Raw genomic sequence first — 23,175 nt, 5'->3', positions numbered from 1 at the left:
ACCTGTTCTTTACAGGGCTATCTACACAATCCAATGGATCAGACAAGCTGAATGCCATTTGTAGATCACTGTGCCTCCATACTACCTCCTCTTCTGTAGGAGCCATGTACCAATGGCACCCCCCACCCCCTTGTGAAACCGCAGTCTCAGGGTGGGGAAAGCGAGCAGGACAGGGATGCAGAGTAGAGGCAGGGATGGCACGAGTAGAATGATACTACAAAGAGCAATCAACCTTGCTTTTTCCTCATCTGCAGAGCTTAAGGTGGGTTGAGAAGAAGCAAGAGTGCAGAGGTAATATCTGCTGTCCCATGTGCCCTGTCTTTTGCTCCCCTTTGGTCTTGGCTGTGGCTGCAAAACAAGGGGACACCACTACCACTGCAATACAAAAGTTTATAATGGAAACTTTGACAGAACCAGGGAACGTTAAACTACCAGTTCCACATTTTTCCATCACGGAGGTACCCTAATATTTAACTTGCACAAGAAATGGTATCTGATGACTGGAGAAACAGGGCTGAAAAATGGTATGTGGAATTTAGACTGAGGGGAAGGGGGCAGGGAAAAAAGAAAAGCCAACCACCTAGGAAACACTTCATTGCTTCTTTATTGAGATGCACCCACAGTACAGAAGCCTCTTGCACACGTGCCAGAGGAAGGTTACACATTTATAACTGGGAGCACCATTGAGTTTGTTTTGTTGATACCATTTTTAAGAAAGTAACTCATTTCCAAAGAACAACATTTTGAATCCATGTGTTTAAGACCTGCTTTACCCCGAAGGTGGAAGATTCTGTTTTCCTTGTATTATTACTTTGATGTAAAGTAGAAGACTTTTTCACAGTCTGGTTAGACCAGTCTATATATTTTCATATGCAACTTTTCATATATAAAAAAAAATGTTTCATTTTATTCCCCTGACCCACAGATAGTTTCTAAGTTTAAAAACAGCAATGGACCAGAGCTTTCCTATGGGGAGGGGGAGGGAGGGGATGAACGTCTGCTGCCCTCTCCAGCTTAAACAATGAAATGCTAAAATATCAAGACAGCTATGAATCTAATGCTAATTTAAACAAAAAGCATGACAAGTCATTCTTTATACTACAATCAAAAATAGGACAACAATAAGAAATGTATTGGTACTATTTATATTTGAAAAATCCTCATGGAGACATGAGGTTATGATTACATCTTATTTACAATAAGTGATCCAAAAACAACCCCAACAAAACCTGAATCCAGAGAGGTCATGATAAAAAGAGTGTCTGTTTCTCTTAAACAAATGCCGCAGCTTCTGTTGACAGGAAGCAACGCTGCATAAAACCTTCTTTTAAATTAAAAAATGAGTTGTTTTGCTCAAAATACACAATCCTTTTACAGGCTTTGAAAATGCAATATTGGGGAATATAAAACTCACTGCCAACACCACCTAGAAAACCTAATTTGTGACTCATTCCATATCTGATCTGGGAAGCAGGTGAGCCAAAATACAAAAATAAAATATTCACGTGCAAATAAAAACATTCGTTGATCATGTATGTTGTCACCTTTATTTTGTTAGAGGACTGTTACTTTGTGATGCAGCATTTGAAAAAAAAAAATTCTTAGCCAGTTCTACACACCCAATTAACAACAGGATATATTTTTGGAAGGGAGAATCTATCTAGTTTTCCCCGTCTCCTTTTCCACAAAACAATAATAAAAAAAAAGCTTTTAAAGCTTCTAATATATTTTCTTTTTCCATAGTGTAAGAGAGCCTGAGGCAATACTTATACATGTACTATACAAGTACAGCTGCTGCAACTCTCAAGCAATTTTCTTGGCTATACATCCTAGAATTTTCCATATATAGAAGGAGATAAAAATAAATTAAATCCTTCTATTTATGTTAACAAAGCCAAGATTAATTTACTATAACCCTGCCTGTGAATACTCCAATAGCATTAGAGTATTTTTTTTAAAGCATTCAAATATTTGGAAGAGACACAAAAACACTCAAAAGCAATGAAAAGAAAACCATAAGGGAAACTTGCAAGATGAAGAAAGCAACACGTGCTCAATTAAAAGTACCTAAGAGGAACTTTACTTTACAACCATTGTACCCCCATGGCCTGAAGCAATGCCCTAGTAACAAACATGTAGGGGAATGGGGGGAGTTTTTTGTTGGTTTTTTTGTTTTTTAAAAACTTTTACCTGATAACATTTAGTCACCTGAAACCAATATGGCACAGGAGATGAGCGACCACCCATCAACTACAGTGCTAGCAGTCTGTGAAAGACATTCAACAACAAAAAAGGTAGTTTCTGGAAATCATGAAGCAAATAAAAGCTTAATTAAAGAGATGCACGGATCACAATCAACTTGGGCCCATATACTGCCTTCATCTTTGCATAAAACTCCAACTGTTGCTCATGGGAGTCTTGCACATGGAACAGGGCAGAATATTGCATCTGGGTTGCAGCCAACAGTGGATCGTATGGGTGCTGTTGTACTACTGTGACAAGTGCTCCTTTAAGTACATCACACAGTGCAATTTAAGATTATATCAGCTTTTTAGTCATGTGACTAATATCACATTGTCTCATTCAATTTAAAGAAATATTCCTTCTTGGAAGTGATATATCATCTATAAAGTTTAGATATTCCCCATTCTCCCCACATTAGAGGTAACACAATATTGCAACCAGCTAGGTTCTCGTTAGTTTTGTATGATTAATACCAGGAGGTCACGCTGAAGTTAAGAATATCCATGAACAGTCAACACTCACCTCATCTCTAAGTACAGGACAAGGTACCTTTTCTAATTTCACATTGTTCTATTTCACTCCCATCAGGTAGAAAACATGGAATCATTGAGATTTCTTTCTTCCATAATAGCTCAGTTTTTGAAAATTTCTCAGTCTAGCCAGGCATATGTCTCTCTGCCCTCTCAGAACGCATGTTAACTTCAAAGGTAAAATTCACATTATCAACTTTAACTCTAATTCAAATTAAAAACAAAAGACTGTCAAAACCACAGGGCTAAAGGGACAGTATTTGTTATAAATTTATTTAGTCTTCAGTATTTAAGCTTGCACCTTTGCTCCAGCACTTTGAAAATAAAACGTTTCACCTATGACAGTATTTGCCAAATTAACACAGTCCCAGTCCATATTTAAAAGAAGCTTATATTAATCCCATTAAACCATGTTGTGTTTGGTGCTTCATGACTAGTTTACTTCTGCTTTTTCCAGAATTAACAGCGTCAAGATTTTACAAAGCTGTTCAGTTTACAACATCCATATGTGCAGACCCAAGTATACAAACTGTGACCTGATAATCCTGAAACAGTCTGTAATCTGGCAATTGAACCTTTTTCTTTCCTCCCCTCCCCACCCCCCCTTTTTTTTTGCACTTGGAAACAGTAAGACCTCAAATTCTACTGTATGTTTAAATGGTAGGAAGAAAAATATATAAGCTTGTATTTATATTGTATTTCTATCAATGGCAACAGGTCATAAAATTCATGTTTGCAACTATCACAAAGACTCAAGAACACCAAGTCAGCTTTATACTGTAAATACTGCTGGACTGATGGTTTAGGATTATCAACTCACTGTTGTCATACATCTATAACAGTTCAAAAGCATCCTGGAGAAAAATCCTGAAACACATACCTTTCGGTATATAATAATGCAACTGCATTAGCTAAATATATACTGTACATAAGTCTTATCAGCATTTTACCTACCAAAGATGTAAGATTCCACTTTTAAGTACAAAGTAGATAGCCAATAATGTATACTTATAATACAGTCCTCTTTTTCTTGTTGTTTTGTTTTAAACAATTTGGTCACAATGCACCTTTGATATAAAAGCATTTTAAACTTTATTATTAATACTCAGGACATTAGGATTTCCAGAATTTTTTTTTTTTTCAGTAGCATTTGTAGAACCACTTTTGGTAACAAATACAGTAGTTAGGAATGAGCATCCAGTTCAGAATGCAGGAAGTATATTATCCAGAATCCTTTCCAGCTAAAACCAAAGGGCTGGTGCTGCGATGAGTAATAGTACTAGAGTCACAAAAAATCACTAGAGTATGTTTTTCAGAGGCTACATCCTCTTTTGCTGGAATACTTTATAAATACATATTAAAAAGTAAGGCAACAACTCCAAACAGTCCAAACTGTTTGCTCAACTCTTTTCCCAATTAGATCCATGACCACTTGAGACCAATTTCAGGCTTGTACTGTTTAGCGTTTGTCTTTATTATTTCAAAATGGTCCAATAAAAACGTAGATCTTGTAATAATTTACCTATTAGTAACAGCTCTAGTATGTGTGTCCAATAGCATATCGCTAATACTGGTTAGGTACTGAACTCTGTTCGTGTTACCAGTGCCCATTTTCAAAGGATTCGAGACTAGTTTAGATTTGCAATAAATTGATGCATGAATCCAAAATCCCCTTCCCCTATGTTGATCACCTCTTTGTGTTTACTCAATGTTCAAATCAAAGGAGCACCAGTGCTTGACTGGTACTAGAAAATGTTTGCACCAGTAAACAAAACTTTATTAGGGACCTATATTTTCCATGGCCCTGATCTGCATGGACATTCAACTCATGAAGATGTGCAAAAGGAAAAAAAAATGTCAAAATTACAGTAAAGTTATCCAGAGAAGGAGGATGTTACACAAACTCATAAGGAAATGACAGTCTTTTTTTTTCCTCTTTTACTATAAATACATTTAACAGTTTAGCAGAAAGACAAGCTAAATTTAAGATTGTTCACATCTGAAAGTTGTATCATACTCTCTGCTAATGATAAATAAAGAACAAAGTCCTGACAATGGAATTCTGACATAGCAATTTTCATCAACAGATCTTTGAAGACTGGTTTTAAAGAAGGGTTAAAACAATTATTATGTTTGCAAAGTTCTGAGAAGTCCATCTGCTGTCCAAACTTTGGATTAAAGTCCTTATTATTCCTTTACTTAGAGACAGGTATATACAGTGCTGTTGTAATAATGAAACAAATGTGAAATCTACTGTAAAGTTGCACAATACAGAAAACTGTTGCTCCATCTTCTACTACATAAATGTGTGACTCCACAGGTTAATAATGTTGTTTTGTTTCTTTTGTTAAGTTGGAATAATTCCATCACGTCTAAGACCTCGCTTTAATTCCAAATCCTCCAGTTTTTTCCAAAGTTCTTCACGTTCCTTTTCCTTCTTCTTCTCACTGGCAGATGAAATAAAATGAAGTGTTAACAGCCAGGAAAATATAACAACATTTTTCAAAAAAAATTACTCTGATGCAAACTACCAGCACTAATTTTCCCAATGTTCACACATTTTTCCTACTTATTTTTGGTTTTGTTTGGGTTTTTTTAGCCCACAATTTCTGGGTTTTGTTGCATACATCACAACAACTGAAAAATACAGAAATAGAAAACAGAATAAAATTTAAGCTAAAGGCTAAAATATCTTTATTAATTATAAAGATATTTACAATCTAAGGCTAAACAACTTTTTAAAGTACAGTCAGCCATCTTATAAACTTACTTAAAATGCACTCGAATGATTTTAAAATAGTTTTTCTGAATCAAGTGTATAACATTTACAAATAACACAAACTTTTAGGGCCAAGTTCTATTCAATAATTTTCAACTTTGTGTATGGAGTTAATACAGACGTCTTTTCTCTTTTGCATTCCATAATGTAAAAGTCACCCTATTTTCCAGAACGAGTCTTCCATTACTATTTTAGGAGTAGACTGACTTTAGTACTGCTCCACTTGCGTGCAGGCATCAGCTAGCTCAAGTCAACTTGCAGGATCTGAAACTTCTGTCTATGCTTTTGTTTCTTTCATCCAGCCATATCCCTAAAAATAATCTGTGCAGTCACAGCCTGAACAGATTGCCCTGGAGGATTTGATGGAATTAAATAACTAACGTAGGAATTTCTTAAGTTCATTACTGTCTCAAAGTGCCATCTCTGCTGCTGATGCTACAAGATGCAGAGAACTTCCCATCTCTTTTTTTAGTCACCTTACAGCACATGAATGACTGAGAGCTAAGGATGCTGAATCTTAACTTGCCTGCCAACGTTTCTAAAAAATTTCCAGTGATTTCAAAGTTTTATTCTTATTCATCTTGCTTCATGCAGACTGCAAATATTTGGTCACAGAGCAGTTATTTTGGCTCATCTAGTTATATATCTATTTTTTCTGGAATCACTTTGACCATAACACATACACACAACAATTCATGAATAATGTTTTTTCTTGAGCATCTATTTTATCCTTAATTTCTATTTCTATTACATACAAAAAATATTCAAAATAAACCATAAGAAAAGGTGAAATGACCTACAACTTACCTGATAACTATCATCTAATCCTTGTACTCCACATGGTCCTCTTACTAAAAGCAGTCCAGTAGTTTATCTCCTTCCTTCTTAATTCACACATGTTTGAACACTTATCCTCATTGATACTGAAAACTGCTCTGTGAAGCTTTCTTATAACAACCATACTGCTTTTATTTTTATAAATTTTGTTCTAATAAGGCACCCAATGGACGTGTATTATCACTTATTTCTATTCTGAGGCCCTGATTCTATGAAGATGTATGTAAGTGGATAATCCCAATAAAGACAACGATTCATCTCTTCCATTTGGGGGGCGTGTTTTACCTTGGAATTTCATTCATAAGTTTTCCATATTAAGTAATGTTATTTTTTGAACTCTGCCACTTTTGACTACATGACACCCTACAAATACTAATGCACTTACATCAGCACATCAAGATGTTTGAACACTATGACATGTTTAACAGAGAAACCTAATGGTGTCGCAGAAAACAGTGACTGTTTAATTGTGAATATTAAAAAAAGGTTTAATATTTAAGTTATATATTCCATTGTATACATTTCACGATACACTTACACTTTACTTTAAAATAGCATTTTGTAAATAAATGTAGTAAAAGGATCAGCACCAGCCCTATTTAAGTTAGATGCAAGCATTAACTTAATGCAAGCATCAAGCATATGCTAGGAAAATTCTTCACACAGCTTGATTAATGCAAGTCACATCCTCTGCTGAGAGCCTTGTGTGGGATGTGTGGAGAGCACTTCAAGCAACAACTCACTTCACTAGCAGCAGTGGCTTCTTACCACCTTGATGGATCTAACTCCTTGTTTTAGAATTCTCTGGTCTCACTGATTACAAAATATAAAATGACTGCATCACCTGATTGGTCTATCTGATAAATTAAGGCTCATCTATTAGGGCCTACAAAGAAACAATCAAGTCTCTTGTGACTTAGCGCAGTTTTAAACCCAAGTCTTCAGAAATAAAATTATTATTAATTATTTCATCTAACCAATCCATCAGTTACTGATTGTAAATATAAAACTTCATGTTTGCATATCTAAAATCAAAGCAAAACAAGTGGATGGTGAACTATGAGTCTGGTCATTCAATAATATATCATGGCCTCCAAGTGCCTCCAGAGGCTATACTAACCTAACAAGGTTTGATGACATACAGTACCCTTCGCTTTGCTTGTGGGAACCCTGAGTCACACAAAAGGCACGACTTAAACGAGTCGGAGTTCCCGAAGTTTCCTCATTTTTTTCACCTGCCGCTTTGGATAAGCTGAAATTTTAGACAAAAGATGATGCACTATAATTGCAATATGAAAATTAAAGAATATAGACAAAACACATTTTACTAGGGTGCAACTAATGATTGTATGAATGGTGCCTCTATTGGATCCTGCACTCTAAAGGACTCAGATATAGCAAGATCTTTCAATAAGAAAAAAATGAAAGGGCTGAGAGGTGCCTCTCTGCTTTAAGACCATATCTAGGATAAAGCAAGCTCTCTGAATGAGTCCCATGTTGTGGTTCTCCCTTATGTCTCCCTTTTAGCCTCTGATGTGATCTTTTTAAAGTCTTTAAGCAAAGTGATATCTTTAAACCCTTGCGTTTTCTTTATTACTGAAGATCTTGATATGTTTAAGTCTTTTGGAATGTGGAGCAAAAAGGAGTTCTGTGAGGAATGTGGATTCACAAGCTACGCAACGGGTACTGTATTTCATAAGGGGAAAACAACCACCTGTACATGATATTATCAGGTATTTTGCAAGGACAAGGCCAATGAGCATGCAGGAAAAAAAAATGGGGCATTGCAATCAATTATGTGTGAAATTATGCAATTCCAGCAAAGTGTAAGGAAAACAATAAGCAGCAGGCCATATGCACAGCTGACAAAAAAGCTTTAAAAAGTTACCGCTGACGATCTGACTTGTAAGTGGCTGTCAGCTCATCAAACATGGTGCTGTTCATTTCCATAAATGCCTTCAACACATTGTAGACTAAAGCCACAATAGCCCTGAAACATGAAATGAAAAGACAAAGAAAAGACATCTATTAGTGTCAGATGAAATAGGAGAAACCAAAAATAACTCCTTTTACCCCAACTTTTCTTAATGGAATTAATGGAGCCGATTCTATTCTTTCAGCTATGATGATGTAATTCCTTTGACTTTATAGAAGTTGACTTATGTACTTGTATAAGGCAAAAATCAGGCTTTTCATCACTTTTTATTGGTTAAATGGAGCAAACAATAGTTAAACCACTTTCAAGGCAGTTAAACACATATATCTGCAGACTTTTCACTATAAAGTTCAACAATTCTGAATGCAACCAAACAACTAAAATAATTAATCTAGTTGACATAACTGAAATGCAATAATCAAATGTGGATGGTTCATAGAAAAAAGTATCAGCAAAAACTTGAAGACAAAAATAAGAGAAGCTAGACAACATAGCAGATTGGTGCATAATATAAGCCTGAGTTACTAAAAACTGTAGTAAACTAAAACATTAGCCCCTAAACATATACCCCACTTCATGCTGTACATGTGTTCCTGGAAAATGGTGCATAACTCTAATTCGCATAAAGGGAATCCACTTTACAATGTAACAAATAGGGATACGTTCCAAGACCTTGACTGTACTGACCACCAGATCCATTTCTACTCCTTCTCCAAGACAATTTTGGTGTTTACCAACAGCAAACAGTACACACAAGCACAGGGTGGCGGTGAATGTTTAGCTGGTGTGAAGAGGGTGGTGAAGAGTCTTCAGGGTCAGACTCCACCATCACTAGAAGGTACAGGCAGGATAACATCCACAGGAGAATCAACAGGCACGGAGCTCTCATCACCCTCCAACACAGGTGGGGTGGGGCCGGGGGTAATCAAGCAAAGATTCAAGAACTGGAACATCCACACAATAGGCTATATTTTGGTGTGCATCACTCCCACAATGCACTGCACACAGCAGCTGGCTGCGAGCTTCCACCACATCAATGGCGTAACAGTGAATTTACCTCACATATAATGAATTTTTGGTATAAAAAGGGTCATCACACAAGAGCAAATTTGCACATATAAAACCCGCATAAAGCAAGGGAAACCTGTATTGTATCCACCAAACCCTAGACATGCTTTGCAAGCCAGGCAGCAAACAGATGAGATGTGTGCGGAATAGTTTCATGAAAACTTTCTATTAACTTCCTTATAAAATATAAAATCCAGATTAACTGAAGAGTTGCATTTTCTTGATCACGTGAAGAGCCAAATATATTCTTAAAATAGTGTGTGGTAGTAGTTTTGAGAGCAGAGAGTTTTTAGAATAATAGTAAATAACCTGGATATCACATAGGGTAATTTAATTTGGATTTATGATATTTGATTACATTAATGTAAAAGACAGTGAATCTGGAAAAGTATGTGCATCTTTAGAAGAATGTAGCTGTTGAAGAATACTTGTTATAAGAATTATGTACCTACAACGATTTATTATGACCAAGTGGTGTTTCCTGGGTAACTTATGGTCCAATTCAGTGAGCAGGTTTAGGGCATAACTGCATTAACAGAGCATCAGAAATTCTTGGTGCTTGATAGCCTTCCTTGGTAAATATCTCATTTCTATTATTTTATAGTTATAATGTATAATAAACACGAGGTTTTAAAAGAGGATAAGGTTACTTGCAGTCGTTGCTCCTATATATTCTATCATAAAAATATCTACTTTGCTTTTGTTACATAAAATTCAGGCTTTTTTGAACTGCATTTTCTAAGCCAAGTTACGCTGCGGTTAAAATTTCACTGGCTTTAACCAAACGGCACCTGCTTTTGCCAACTCAGAATTTAGCTCTTCGTTATTTTCTTTATATGAATTTTCCCAAGTTAAAAAAAAAGACATTTTAAGAAGTGGAAAGGCTCCAAAACTTACGGATTCCAGTGTTCTTTGGAAATCCTATAAAGACTGGAAAACATGATAGGAAGTATAACGTTGGAGTTCTCCTCTATTAAACTCATGATGTATTCATTATTCCAATAATACAGTGCTCTTTCTGCCACCTTTGAGAAGAATAAACCAATTAGAAAAAGTTCAGGGACTGACATAACATGTAATATTTTAAAGTAATAACAAGCCACAAAATATACTGTGCCAGAACAAATTAGTGAAAGAGTACTATTTCTATAATGTAACTGCCATTTTAATCAGTTGTATAACTTACACTAATGTAAGAGACAGGGTGTGTGAAGCAGTCCACATTCGATTCAGACTTCGCCCAATTTGGCAGACAGTAATTTGATTAGTTGATTCAGATCACTGTCTCGATACTATTTGGCCGAATCCGAACCTGAAGATTCGATTCTGATTCAGAGAATAGGCGATTCGGCCATAGACACAGCTTTGTTTTCTCTACATACCTCGAGGTACCAGGAGTGGCTCATGAATGCTGAGATGTTGGGGCAGATGGAGCATCCCACAGGAGCATGGGGGGTGGGACCCTCACGTGCTCAGTGGTGGACCCAGAGGTGGACCAGAAGTACTTCCAGTCCACTTTCGGGTCTGCTGCTGAGCATGTGGGCCCCCCCCGACGCTCCTGTGAGATGCTCCATTCGCGCCAACATCTCAGCATTCACAAGCCACTTCTAGTACCTCGAGGTATGTAGAAAAAACATATAAAGCCGTGTCTACGGCCGAATTGTTGAATCTCTCTGAATCGATGCAGAGGATTCCGATTTGATTCAGAGAGATTAAAGGGTCTCTTGATTCAATCTGGATTCAGAGATTCGGCCGCCGAATGGGCCAAATCTCCACCAAAGCAAATCAGCAACTGAAGCTTTACACAGCCCTAGTAAGATAGTCTTCCAAGTATATTTAAAATAAGATTAATGTTAAAATTAAGGTACAAACATTCTGTGCTTGAGTTCCTTGCAAACTTTCACCTAGTTAAGAAAATGATTGACACCTAAACGCATGGCAGACACAGAGCACAATATGGAGTGCTCCAGGCTTTGACTTCCAGAGAAGGCAGAGACAGCCAAGAGTATGGATATGCTCAGTAACTGGCATGACCTGGTTCCTAAATCATTTGAGGCAAGATCCTCTCCCCCATTCTAAGCCCTCATAACATATAAGGGGCTGGAACAGGGAAAAGGGGCTCTTGAAGCCTTAGAGCTGCCAGGCAGAATCCACCACCAAAGGAACTCCAGAAGAGAGAGTCAAAAGACTGTCTTCCAAGAATCCTTCACAAGCCTCAGCACAGACAGTGCACTGGGAACCAAGTCAAAGAGCACAGCACTGCAGTGACTGTAAGCAATGCTGCCTGCCATATGACGCAGAGAGAGGCCAAGGCAGCTTAACGCAATCCCTCAGAATGGTCTATGCAAGGGCTCAGTCCTTGGTGGAGGTTATAGTCAGGAAAGCCCAATTGTGGCTTAAAGCCTCCTTTAAGTGGGTATCAGAGAAAACCCTATGGGAAAGGCTTTCCCTCCTTCCACATTTCAAAATCCCAGAGTTGAGGGACTGCTGCTATAACAGACTTTTACATGGAAGTCTGCAGATACCCCGAGAGCAAATGTGTTCTGATCAGCATGGTACAAAGTCGGTTCTTGGCATCTGATATTGCACATATATAGGATCTCGGGAAGTATGTAGATAAAAAAAACAAGATAAATTACTGGTCTTCCAGACCTGAAAGTGAGGGCTGGACACACACTTGGCAATTTGTTTAAACAAGGGCTCTTGAATTTTGACGAACTGTGAAGGTTCAATCACATCCAAGATCTCTTCTAGCTCCCCGAGGAACATGACCTGAAGGTAAAGATAAGTAAATGCATGAAAGGGTCAGGATAAACATACTTTTTAGCTGCTTTGAAAAGGGAAGGACAACTGCTGCTCAGGAGTATGCAGCAGCTGTTACAATCTAACAGTTACTATTGTGTGACCCCATAGCGATAAAATTAGCTAAATGGCCTAACACTGACCCTGAAAGAAGCACGGTTAAAGACAGAGTGGTCCGGCTATAGATCTGCTAAAGAATCATGCAGCTCCTTTGTCATAGCTTGTATCTAGGGGTCTACCTAAACGATGTTTACCAATTTTGGGAGTTGATTGTGACATAAATTTCTAATTCTACAGACATTTTGTGGCAGCCCCACCCCTTGGCACTGACTGGCAGGGAGGCCTGGGGGGAGGAAGGGCAAGGGGGTGGCCGCCACCTTGATGCTGGCTGCGCTTGGTGTAGCCATGCCTCTCAGCACCGACTGGCACCTCCCTGTCTTGGCAGCAAGGACTGCTGGCTCCCACTGGGGAGCAAGCATTTTATTTTTATTAAGGGTGGGGGGGTTTTGTAGATTTTGTGGACAATCCTGGATTTTGCTGAAACCATGAAATCCATGAAACTGTGAATTAAATAGGTCCCTACTTATAGACTTTGATACGGCTACGACTGTTACATCTGTCTATATCCTTATGGTCAGAACTCAACTACTGTAACTGAAATAGCTGAGTTTTGAAACAGACCTCAACTCAGGCTCTGAGTTTGCAAGCACAATGGAAGGCAGCTATGCCTTTCATTTATTGATCAAGTCATGTAGTTAGAGCATATAAATGTTAGCATTCCTGCATAATTAAAAGAAAAAGCAGAATTAGAGAACATTTTTTAAAAAGCTGGTACTGTGAAACTAAACAGAATTAAGGAAGGGGTCCTTTTTCTAGCTGGTTATCACTGCACTTGGATTGATCATTATATTCATACACACACACACACATACATATATATATATATATATATATATATATATATATAGGTAACCCATACAAATTCAGAGACCATATACAAACACCAAACACATCCTGTAATCCTGCAAGTACTTCCACTCATGTTTAACTTTATTCAACCAATCGGTCACGTGAAAGTCAACAATACTACTCATGTGTTGAAAGTTCAGTGTCTGAGATTTGTGAGATTTTAATCTGAAGTAGCTGCATTAAAGCTATGAACAATATAAAGCGTCATACTCTTTCTTGCATACAAGCTACTGCTACATTCCATGCTTTGAAAACTTTACTAGTATCAGGGCTCAACAACCTATGGCCCCCAGACTGGATCCAGCCAACAGTAGATGGGGAATTGGCAGCATGTACCCGGCACTGGCAGCAGTGTCCCCAGGGTCCTTGCACCTGCCATGTTCATGTCAGGTTTTTTCCTGTGGCAGAGGCAGCAAGCCCAGGGTCTGATTGCCAGGGGGTAAAGGGCTGAAGCTCATGGCAGGGGCTGGGTTTTGAGCAGCAGCCTAAAATGGCAAAAAGGTTGCCAATTCCTGTTTTACATGTATGCAATGCCACTGTTTGACAACAAAGGTCTAAGCAGGTATTGGAACAACTTTGGGATTCAGCGTCCATCTACAAAGCATAATGCAGGGCCATGCAGAGAGGCCTGAGCTATCGCTGAAAGAGCTTGCGTACATTAGTACAGCTCTCTTCCTCCTACCCTGTTCAATAACTTCTCTGTAGGGCTATTTAGTCCTGTATATACTGCTTCTTGCATCTAAGCTGGCTTCTTCAAAGCTAGCACAAGTGTTTCTACATGGCACTGCATTGTGCTATGTATCCTTCACAAACTTGCTTGAACTCCATATAACTGTGAAGTTTCAAAGAATATCTGCAGTAGTAACAGATGTCAAGGGGAGAGTGGCCAAAAGGGACTGGGGGAAGACAAGATTTCATCTGAGTTGAGGTTAAAAGCCTTGATCTGCAAGATGCTCTGCACTTAAGTCATGCTGACTTCAAATGAAGTTGAAAGTGCTTGCTATCTCACAGGATCAAACCCCAGAATTCTGGTATAAATGAGTGATTAATTCTAAAATCTCTCTCCTGTTATTACTTGTGGATGTGCCTAGTGGTAGATTTACACATAAGATGCAAGGGGGACAGATGCTGGCACTGGCTCCCCATCCTAAGCATCCCAACTGCTTGCTTTAAGGAATCTAGATATCATATCCGAGCTGAAATCTTTGCCTTGCTGAAGACAATGGCAAAACTCCCATTGATTTCTATGGCTAGAATTTTACCCGTAAAATAAATGACATCTTCACCTAACATCTATCGGACCCAACTTTCTAAGAAAACTCCTCCTGTGGTATAAAAAATTATCATGGTTTAAACCAGAACGTGCAAGAACAAATAAGATAATGTCCATCTGCGTATGCAATTACATGCTTAGTGGATACAAGCATGGTTGCAAATGCCAACTGCCAACAGCCTCTTTAGCCCGCTGCTCTTTAGCTCTGACACTTGCCTCTTTAGCTAAGTGACACTCATGCTCCTACAATTTTTAAACAGAATTTTTCCATATATGCCCACAAGATTCACTTTTGCTCCTAATATGGAAAAATCACTCCCCCTTGTGGAATAACATTTATATCAACATATGATTTTTATAACAGAGACCACAACTGGCATCAGCTTGATGCTTCACCTGAACATTCAACATTATCACAAAAAAGAAGGGTTCAAATATGAACAACCATAAGTTTGAAGAATATTAGCTAGACCAATGACCAAGTCCAGTACAGTGCTTAAGAGAACTGTGTGTCATATCCAAAGCCAAAAATCTAGAGGCTCCTCCATATATCTTCAGTTTTAATCTGTGGAATTAATCGGGTTCATTTCACAAACACATTTCAGTACAGACACACAACTTACCTCTTTCTGACTGCAGGTTTTTGGCCAGAATTTCATTAAGCCTCTAATGACCTAAATTAAAAAGAAAGCAAATTTTAATTTTAAAATTTTATAATTGGGTACAACAGACATTTCAGATATCAAAATACCAAATAAATATTTACTGGTTCTGTGAGTGAAGGATCTTTCTCCAAGAACTGTACTATGCAATATGCCAGCTGTGAAGAGGAGAAAAAAAAATTAGGACATTTTTCTCAAGGAACTCAAAAGAAAATATTCCATAATTAAAAATCCATAGAGTAAAAACTTATTTAAATTTAAATAAATATAGCTTATTTAAAAGTTATCCCATTTTAAACTGAAGCACAGGGGAATACTCCATCCAAATTCTAGTTTACAGTAAAGAAACAACAAGCTAGATATTATAAAAAACAAAAAGTAAAGAAAGAGCATGTCCAAGTACATTTTGGAACAATTTGAATGTTATGAGTTCCATCTGTACACCAAAAAACCAGTGTTGTGAAAGGCTCATTGTTCTGTGAATGTTTCTTTTACACTTTTGGCAGCATAGCATCATGACAACTCACATGAGATGACCTACTACAGCCAAAATCTGGCTTAATAGATTAAGCAAACAAAGCTGTATCAGCATTAAAATGAAGAGGGCACTTCCTGGTATCAGGGAGTAGGAAGATGGGCTTTGCTTCTACAGAACAGGCCTAAAAAAAAGGAGGCAGCTAGATGCACCAAAGGAGATTTTGAGCCTGAACAAAGAATGAATGTGATAGGTCTTCTGCTACTGAAACAGGCTCCAAAGAGAGTGCAAAGATCAGGACAGGTTTAGAACAGAAGTGCAGAAAAGAAGAGAGTGTAAAGAAGTTCCTAGGTAGAGACAAAGACTGGGGATTGGGGAAGAGATTCTGAATAGTTTCAGAGCTAAAACATTTGACATGTTTTACTAAGGGTGGTGTGAAACCTATGTTTTTTAACAAACCCCCAGCTACAGAAATAGGACATGCTTATTTGTAAAATGTTTCTTCCTTTAAAAACCTTTCCCTCCTATTTAGACTAATTTATTTAAGCAATGGATTTCCAAAATCAAATCAAGAGCACTTTCTTGTTCTAAACAAATAAAAAATAGCTGTGTAATTTCTACCTGCGCATGGAAGAGCGATAAACTCCTGACAGTATGTAAGGGAATCAGCACCTTCACCAGAAACTGTTTGTGCTCTGCCTTCAGAGGTAAAGCAAAACCATTGATAATACTAGAAAAAAGAAAAAGAAAAACACGTATTAGTGACATCAAAGAAAATTTACAGGCACTCTTGACAAGAGCTTTCTAAATAAATGGCTGCAGAATAGACTAAAGGTGTGCACAGAAGCTCAGGCAGCTCAGAGGGCTGTTGGACCACTCTTCTCTCCACAGTCCCCACACCCCCCGCCACCAGCTGGCAACCGTCAGCAGGAGCTGGGGGGGAGAAGGGGGATGGAGTGCCCCCCACTTGCCCCCCCCTCTAGCTACCCCTGCTGGGTTCCTGGGGGGAGGTATCTACACAGCAGAGAGGGACTCCTATCCCCCACCCCCACGTGAGCATTTTGACAGCATTTTGACAGAGGCTGTTGTACCTGTTGGGGCGGGAGGGGGAAGGAACAGAGCCCCCCCACTTTGTGGGCCCAGCAAGGCTACCACTTGCTGGGGTCTTGAGGGGAGCCAGGCTGGACCCATGAGATGGGGGAGCTTTGTTCCCCCCCCCCCGACCCCAGTTCCAGGTGCATCAGCCTCTGCCACTGTCAAGATGCTCACACAGGGGGGACGGGGGAGAATGGCTTCCATGCTACACATACCCCCACCCCACAGCTACCCCTGCTAGGGTTTTAGGGGGAGTCAGGCCAGGCCTACATGGCAGGGGGGCTCCCTTGCCACTCCTGCTCCCCATGCAAGCATCTTGACAGCAGCAGAGGCTGCCATAACCGGAACTGGGGAGGAAAACTGATCCCCCGCCACCTCCCACCTAGCCCAGCTCCCCCCAACATCCTAGCAGGTGGCTGCTCATCATGCTGAGCCAGCACAGTGGGTAGAAGGTGGCTAGGAGCTGGACCTGGAGCCCCAATGCAATGCAGCCAATGCATTGAATACACACTGTTGAGCTGCCCAGCTACAGGCTCCCCCCGCCTGGCTGGGCACCTGCTGCCCAGCATGCATGCCCATGGCATCCGTACGTTACCTGCTCCCTGGAGCAGCACAGGAGGAGGTGGGGGGAAGCCAAGCAGTACCTGGGCAGCTGTGGCAGCACTCCCCCAGGAAGCTGTGTATGCTGGCTAGAACTAGGACCAGGGTGCTAGTGTCTGATGGGTACAGGGCAGATGCAGGTGGAAGCACGGGGAGGGCTGTCCCGCACAGGCTTGGCCCCATGCAGTGCACCACAAGGGGCAGCAGAAGACCAGATACAACCAATTGACAGGCACCCGTCTGCAGGATGGATCCAATCAACTGGCGGGTTAAATCTGGCCAGCATTTTGCCCAACCCTGTGTTAGACCCTCATATGTGCTCAATATGCGTAGTTAGAACATCTGAAATGCAGTCTGCCCCACTGTCCTGGCTATGCAGCATTTAAGCTCTTACATGAGAATAACTCTATGAGCAACTGTACAACGCTGGTGCTCAATAGATATAACTTTTCCTCTTTGGTAACTGACTGTTGAACTGACCACAACTGTACTTATCCAAGATATAAATCTAACATGTTAATAACTATTTAGCTTGCTCAAACAAAACCTGCAAATATACAAGGCAGAACAAAAGGCACAGCTTGTACTGTAAGGAAAAGAGGCTTTCTGTAACACATGTGCAATTACAGTCTCTTTGCAAAGCAGCTTTCAAGATCTTAAATGCGTGCTTGAAGTTAGACATGGGCAAAAAAACCCTTTTTTTAGGCTGAGCTTAATGTAACATTTTCATTGCCAGGTCTCAGGCTAACTGACATTTTCAGAATGAATGTCTGATGCAAGTTAGGAATAAAAAGGTTCACTTACCTTCCTAAAATTTCCAGCAGTTCAGCTACACCATTGAAATGTTCAGTTTCATAAACAAACCTATGGGGAAAAAAGCATATTTAATACATACTTAGTCTTTTAAAACATCTACCAGCCAACAGCTATCTTCTCCCAGCACTTACCGTAGAAAAATATTGTTTATCTGTTTTCGGATAAATGCTCTAAGACCAAGAAATTTGCCATAAATTCTGTGTAAGACTGTTTTCAGGTAGTCTCGCTCTCGGGGGTCTTCACTGTCAAACAGTTCCAAAAGCTTTTGTCAAAACAGAAAAGAATAAATTTAGAGTTGGACAACTAATAACAGATAGTGAATTGGCTTGATTTTTAATGTATCCTTCTGCTTACATGCCATTAGATAAAGGTCCTGTATGTGCCCACACAGCTGCCATATATGTGGTGCCTTTTTCTATGTAGTGGGCTGTAGAGACGTGATACGCAACATCTAGCATGCACCCAAGTGTGTCACAAGCACTACGCTCATTGTCATCTCTGCCAAGACTACTTCAAACATTAGAAACCTTCAGAAGCAGATGTCATCTTATTAGTTTACTTGTCACCCATGCTCAGCAGTCATTCTCCTTAAAACAGAGTTATAACTTATATTAAACTAATGAAAATGAAAAGTAAAGTAATAAAACTTTTGACAGGAACATAATCTTAAAAAGAGGTTAATGAGCACTGGAAGAAGTCAGCCTACTAATCCATTATCCCTTGGGTCTGCAGATACTAGAAATTATGGTTTCCTCTTAATCTGTCCCCACCTTTCTATCACAAGTGTAGTTTAGCCATTGCTGATAATTCACCTAAAGAGCTCTGACTGCTTTTTAGGGCTCGTATGACTTACATAGCAGAAAGCCTTGTGAGCTCCCATGCACATGAGAGCTATGGTGGCTAGATCTGCTACCTGAAGAGCATCCCAAGCTGGAGAGGTTAAGGGACAGAGGCCAAATTAATAACCAAAATCCTCCAGATCAGGGAATGGGCACTGTTATCCCACAACATAAACTTCAATTGTTAAGGAACTCTGAAATGAACCCAGGAAAGAAAAGAAGTGAACACTGACATTTCAAATGAGGGAGGTGCATTCAGTCAACTACGCAAATACCAGCCAATGAATCTCATAGACGCTGTATGAAATGTATCCTGGAAGATTTGTACCTAACGTCACCATTGTCAAACCTTTAAAACAAATTAAAGCATTTATCAATGACTCCACTTCCTCCTGAGTAGCTGACCTAAACTGGCGATTCTCCAGAATGAAGAAAAACAAAACAAAACAAGCAAATAAGACTTAAGTGAAAAATATGAATACCAATGTATCAACACAGCCCTGTCTAGTTAATGATCAGATTCCTTAAATGGAGACAGGCATATGCTGTACCCATATACAATGCATGATTTTAAATGACTCATAGTTTATAAAAACTATCAGCTCTCAGGCTTTTTCCCCCCCTATTTTTTCCCCATTTCAAAGCACACAATACTTTTAATGGATGAGTGATTTTGAGGTCTATGTTGAAGAAACTGGTATTAAAAAAAAAAGAGTTGTTAACACTGTTCTCCCAAAGAGCTTTCCTTCCTCTTGTCTGCTGTCACATCTCCCATATCTGTAGCACCCATCCCCAAGGCTGTTTACAGGTTTTGTGCATAATTTATCTTATTTCAATTTCACAGCGGTTGCACTTAAAACTTGACATTCGAAAGGTTTGCCAACTGATTCTGGGGCTTACTATGGGATATATCCCAATATTATTCATGAATTTTTGTGAACGGGACCCCTTTGGAGTACACGTGTGGTGTTCATCTTTGTTGGGACCTTATGTTTCTTATCGGTCTCTAAAATATCATTTGAAAAAAAGGTGATGCCATAACAATAAATAGGTACATATGTAGAAGAGTTACAGACCATCTATTGTTAGCAACGGGAAAATGAAATAACAATGGAATATTTATACCAGTGATTTTCAGCCTTTTCAGAACTGAAGCACCCCATGTCAGACTTGAGGCACCCCTTGATGGCTTTTGTGAGTTGAGCAATGCCTTATTTAAAAAACTAATGTATTTATTACAGCGCTTGCCTCCTTGCAGACAGGCCAGGCAGCAGAGACAGGGCAGCAGCCAGGAAGGGACTGCCTGTGCCTGCATTTATCTCCCCGCTCTTCAGAGCACCCTTCCAAAGATCTTGGGGCACCCTGGGTGACAGTCACTGATTTATACTCTGTAAAACAGTAATCTAATGAATAGTTTCTTAAATTATAAGTGGGCATCTGTCAATCACAAAAGTTTACAGGCACCTTCAAAGACCCCTAAGAAAGAAAAAGAGGAACTACTATTCAAAAATCATGCTTTCTATGTGGTAAAGAGATCTGTTAATTAACTTGATTTAGGGCACGTTCTCATACTCTCCCACAGGGGGAAAAAAAGAGCATAAAGAATCACTGTCACCACTGACAAAAAAAAAAAGATGTTGAGGTCTGATTTCAGGAATGCTACATTCTTGTTTGTCTCAAAGATGCCTTTTTAAAAATTATGACAACAATTTTGAGTCGCTTACACTTGCTGTGAGGCTACAATACAACATTAGGAGCTCTGTCAAAACAAAGGAGGATTAGCAAAAGAAGCAAGGGAGTGAAAATAAATGTGTGTCAATCTGATAATCCAGAGCACTTTTAAGAATCCATTAATTTATTAGTTAATTAATTAAATCTTGTCAGTCACCACTTCAATTAAGGGTTCAATAGTTATCATACAAAGAGTAATCATAGAATCTTAAAAAATGAGGGTGGGGAGGGACTTCAGGAGGTCACATCTAGTCCAACCCCCTGCTCAAAGCAGGACCAGCCCCAACTAAATCATGCCAGCCAGGGTTTTGTCTACCCAGCTTTTAAAAACCTCCAAGGACAGAGACTCCACAACCTCTCTGGGTAACCTGTTCCAGTGTTTTACTACCCTCCTAGTGAGAAAGTTTTTCCTAGTATCTAACCTAAATGTCCCTTCCTTCAACTGGAGCCCATTGCTCCTTGTTCTGTCATCTGCCACCACTGAGAACAGTCCAGCTCCATTCTCTTTCGAACCCCCCTTCAGGGAGTTGAAGGCTGCTATAAAATCCCCCCTCCGTCTTCTCTTCTCCAGACTAAATAAGCCCAGGTCCCTTAGCTTGTCCTCACAAGTCATGTCCCCCAGCCACCTCACCGTTTTCGTTGCCCTCTACTGGCTTCTCTCCAATTTGTCCACATCCTTTCTTTAGTGGTGGGCCCAAAACCAACACTTTGATATATCCAATTTGTGTTCATGTTTCAACTACAAAACAACGATTTATTTTTAAGGACAGGCTAATGATCCCCATCATTTGCATGATTATTCTGATATCCTTATACCAAATATAACCAGGAATATGGAATACAAATTACTGAGTAGCAACCTACAGCAGTACATATGCTTATTGGGTTACTTGAATACTTTGTCTCTTAGCAACCATTGCCTACCATTTCAGGGTAGATGTAAACAGTCTTTAAAAAATGAACTGCCAAACTACAATCCAACTAATGATATATTGGGCTGGCAACATATTTACATATAAAAACACTAGCAAAAAAAACAAAAAATCAATTGGTATTTTTCTCATTTGGAAAAGTAATTCATCACTGGGAAGTACTTTATTAAAAAGCTTTTCAAAATTTAAATGCAAGTTCAACAAGAAAAATTTAAGTTGAAGACTATCACGTTTAAGCTATCAACAATTATATTAATAGTGAGTGAACAAGTTGAATTCATTAAATTTTAAATTCCTCTATACTATAAGTGTTGCATGATCACCTCATAAATCCTCATAAAGGTATGATAAAAAAACTTCTAGTATGGTACTGCTTTAAAACCCTTTTTATTACAAATTTAGGCTGAGCTTGTCATTCTGACAACACATTTACTTTAATTAATACTCATTCCATTTGAAAATAAATAGTTACCTAACCAACAAAGCAAGAATAACCTGATTCTCAACAGGCATCCCTTCATACTGGCTCATACATTTTTCAAATGAACATCATTTCTAGCCTTAAAACTCCCTCTCTTAACGGTTCCCTGGTTCATTTGACAAACCATACTAGTCCATTTAGCAGACAATCATGGCTAATTGGATTTTTAAAAAGGCCTTCTTCCTTTAGATCCACTAACCTCGCCTAGTGTCCCATTATGAAACTGCGATGGAGCAAGAGACCGGGCTGCTGTTGTGGTGCTGCAAGCTTTCCATCTACGGGTAGCGAGCATGGCAGCAGCAGCACAGGGTCCCTGGGGACTGCCATTCTGGTACCCCCTCTAATTTGGTGCACAGGACTTCCCCCCCTTTCCTAATTATGCTACTGGTTTGAGGCAGTCAAGGTAAAGCCTAACAAATGTAAGGAAGTCCCTTTGGCAGGATGAGCATGAAACAGAGACTCACTCCATCTGCGCAGTAGTCCAGAGGGGCACTCATAAGAGCTAACTTGGAGGAGGGGGGAAAAAAGCAAAGCTCTACTTCCTCCTCTGAAAACTTGTGTTCCTACAAAGCAAATGTTACAGCTTTGTGTTATGCAGAAGGTAAAGTAAGCCTGGCCTCCTATAACTCCAGCACACCGTCCTCCCACATGCATCTCTTCCTATGGAAGTTCCCTCCTAGTTGGCTGGGAGACTTAGGAACTTCCCCTGGTGCAAGAGCAAGTGGACTGAAGTTGCCACATACAAAGTCATTCCAGCCTCTGCTTAGTTCTGTCCTCTGTGGTTCCACATAAGTCTATAGAGGGAAAGAACAATACAAAGCAGAGCAGGCCTGCAGCTGGAAGTTGCAGGAAGGAGACAAAGGAGTTTATTTTCAAGCTATTTTCCCTTTCCTGCAAGAAATGCCCTTTTTCAGCCCAGCAACACATTGTTCTAGAGAGGTGGCTCTCAACCTCAGGGTACAACCAAAATCAGGGTCGCAAGGTGTCCGCCCCTTGCTCCGCCCATCCCGCCTGCGGGGCTCTTCTGGTGCACGGTCTGCGCAGCTCTCGCTGCCACTGCCCCTGTAATCCCAGCCCAGCCGGTGAGTCGGCAACAGGGGTTGTGA

The 23,175-nt window shown here is 39.5% G+C and overlaps 1 protein-coding gene across 5 annotated transcripts in view; it reads right to left on the bottom strand.

Annotated features, from left to right (window-relative positions):
- Positions 1-586: 586 nt before the first annotated feature.
- PPP2R5E (protein phosphatase 2 regulatory subunit B'epsilon) overlaps positions 587-23,175 on the bottom strand; it is a 109,082-nt gene continuing 86,493 nt past the window's right edge. For 3 of the 5 annotated variants that reach the window (XM_059723324.1, XM_014598788.3, XM_019479993.2), the window contains exons 6-15: positions 18,218-18,348; positions 18,075-18,134; positions 16,197-16,305; positions 15,205-15,258; positions 15,062-15,112; positions 12,047-12,166; positions 10,292-10,419; positions 8,279-8,380; positions 7,511-7,642; positions 587-5,221 (exon numbers count right to left, since the gene is read on the bottom strand). In XM_059723324.1, coding sequence (XP_059579307.1) covers positions 5,122-5,221; positions 7,511-7,642; positions 8,279-8,380; positions 10,292-10,419; positions 12,047-12,166; positions 15,062-15,112; positions 15,205-15,258; positions 16,197-16,305; positions 18,075-18,134; positions 18,218-18,348 — 987 coding nt within the window. In that variant the 3' untranslated portion in view covers positions 587-5,121. The remainder of the gene's footprint in view (positions 5,222-7,510; positions 7,643-8,278; positions 8,381-10,291; positions 10,420-12,046; positions 12,167-15,061; positions 15,113-15,204; positions 15,259-16,196; positions 16,306-18,074; positions 18,135-18,217; positions 18,349-23,175) is intronic. The other 2 variants (XM_019479994.2, XM_019479996.2) reach the window with 2 other exon arrangements.

Source organism: Alligator mississippiensis, chromosome 2 (genome assembly GCF_030867095.1).
Source record: "Alligator mississippiensis isolate rAllMis1 chromosome 2, rAllMis1, whole genome shotgun sequence".
Classification (NCBI taxonomy): domain Eukaryota; kingdom Metazoa; phylum Chordata; order Crocodylia; family Alligatoridae; genus Alligator; species Alligator mississippiensis.
The sequence above is the reverse complement of the archived record's forward strand: the minus strand, read 5'-3'. Positions and strand labels throughout refer to the sequence as shown.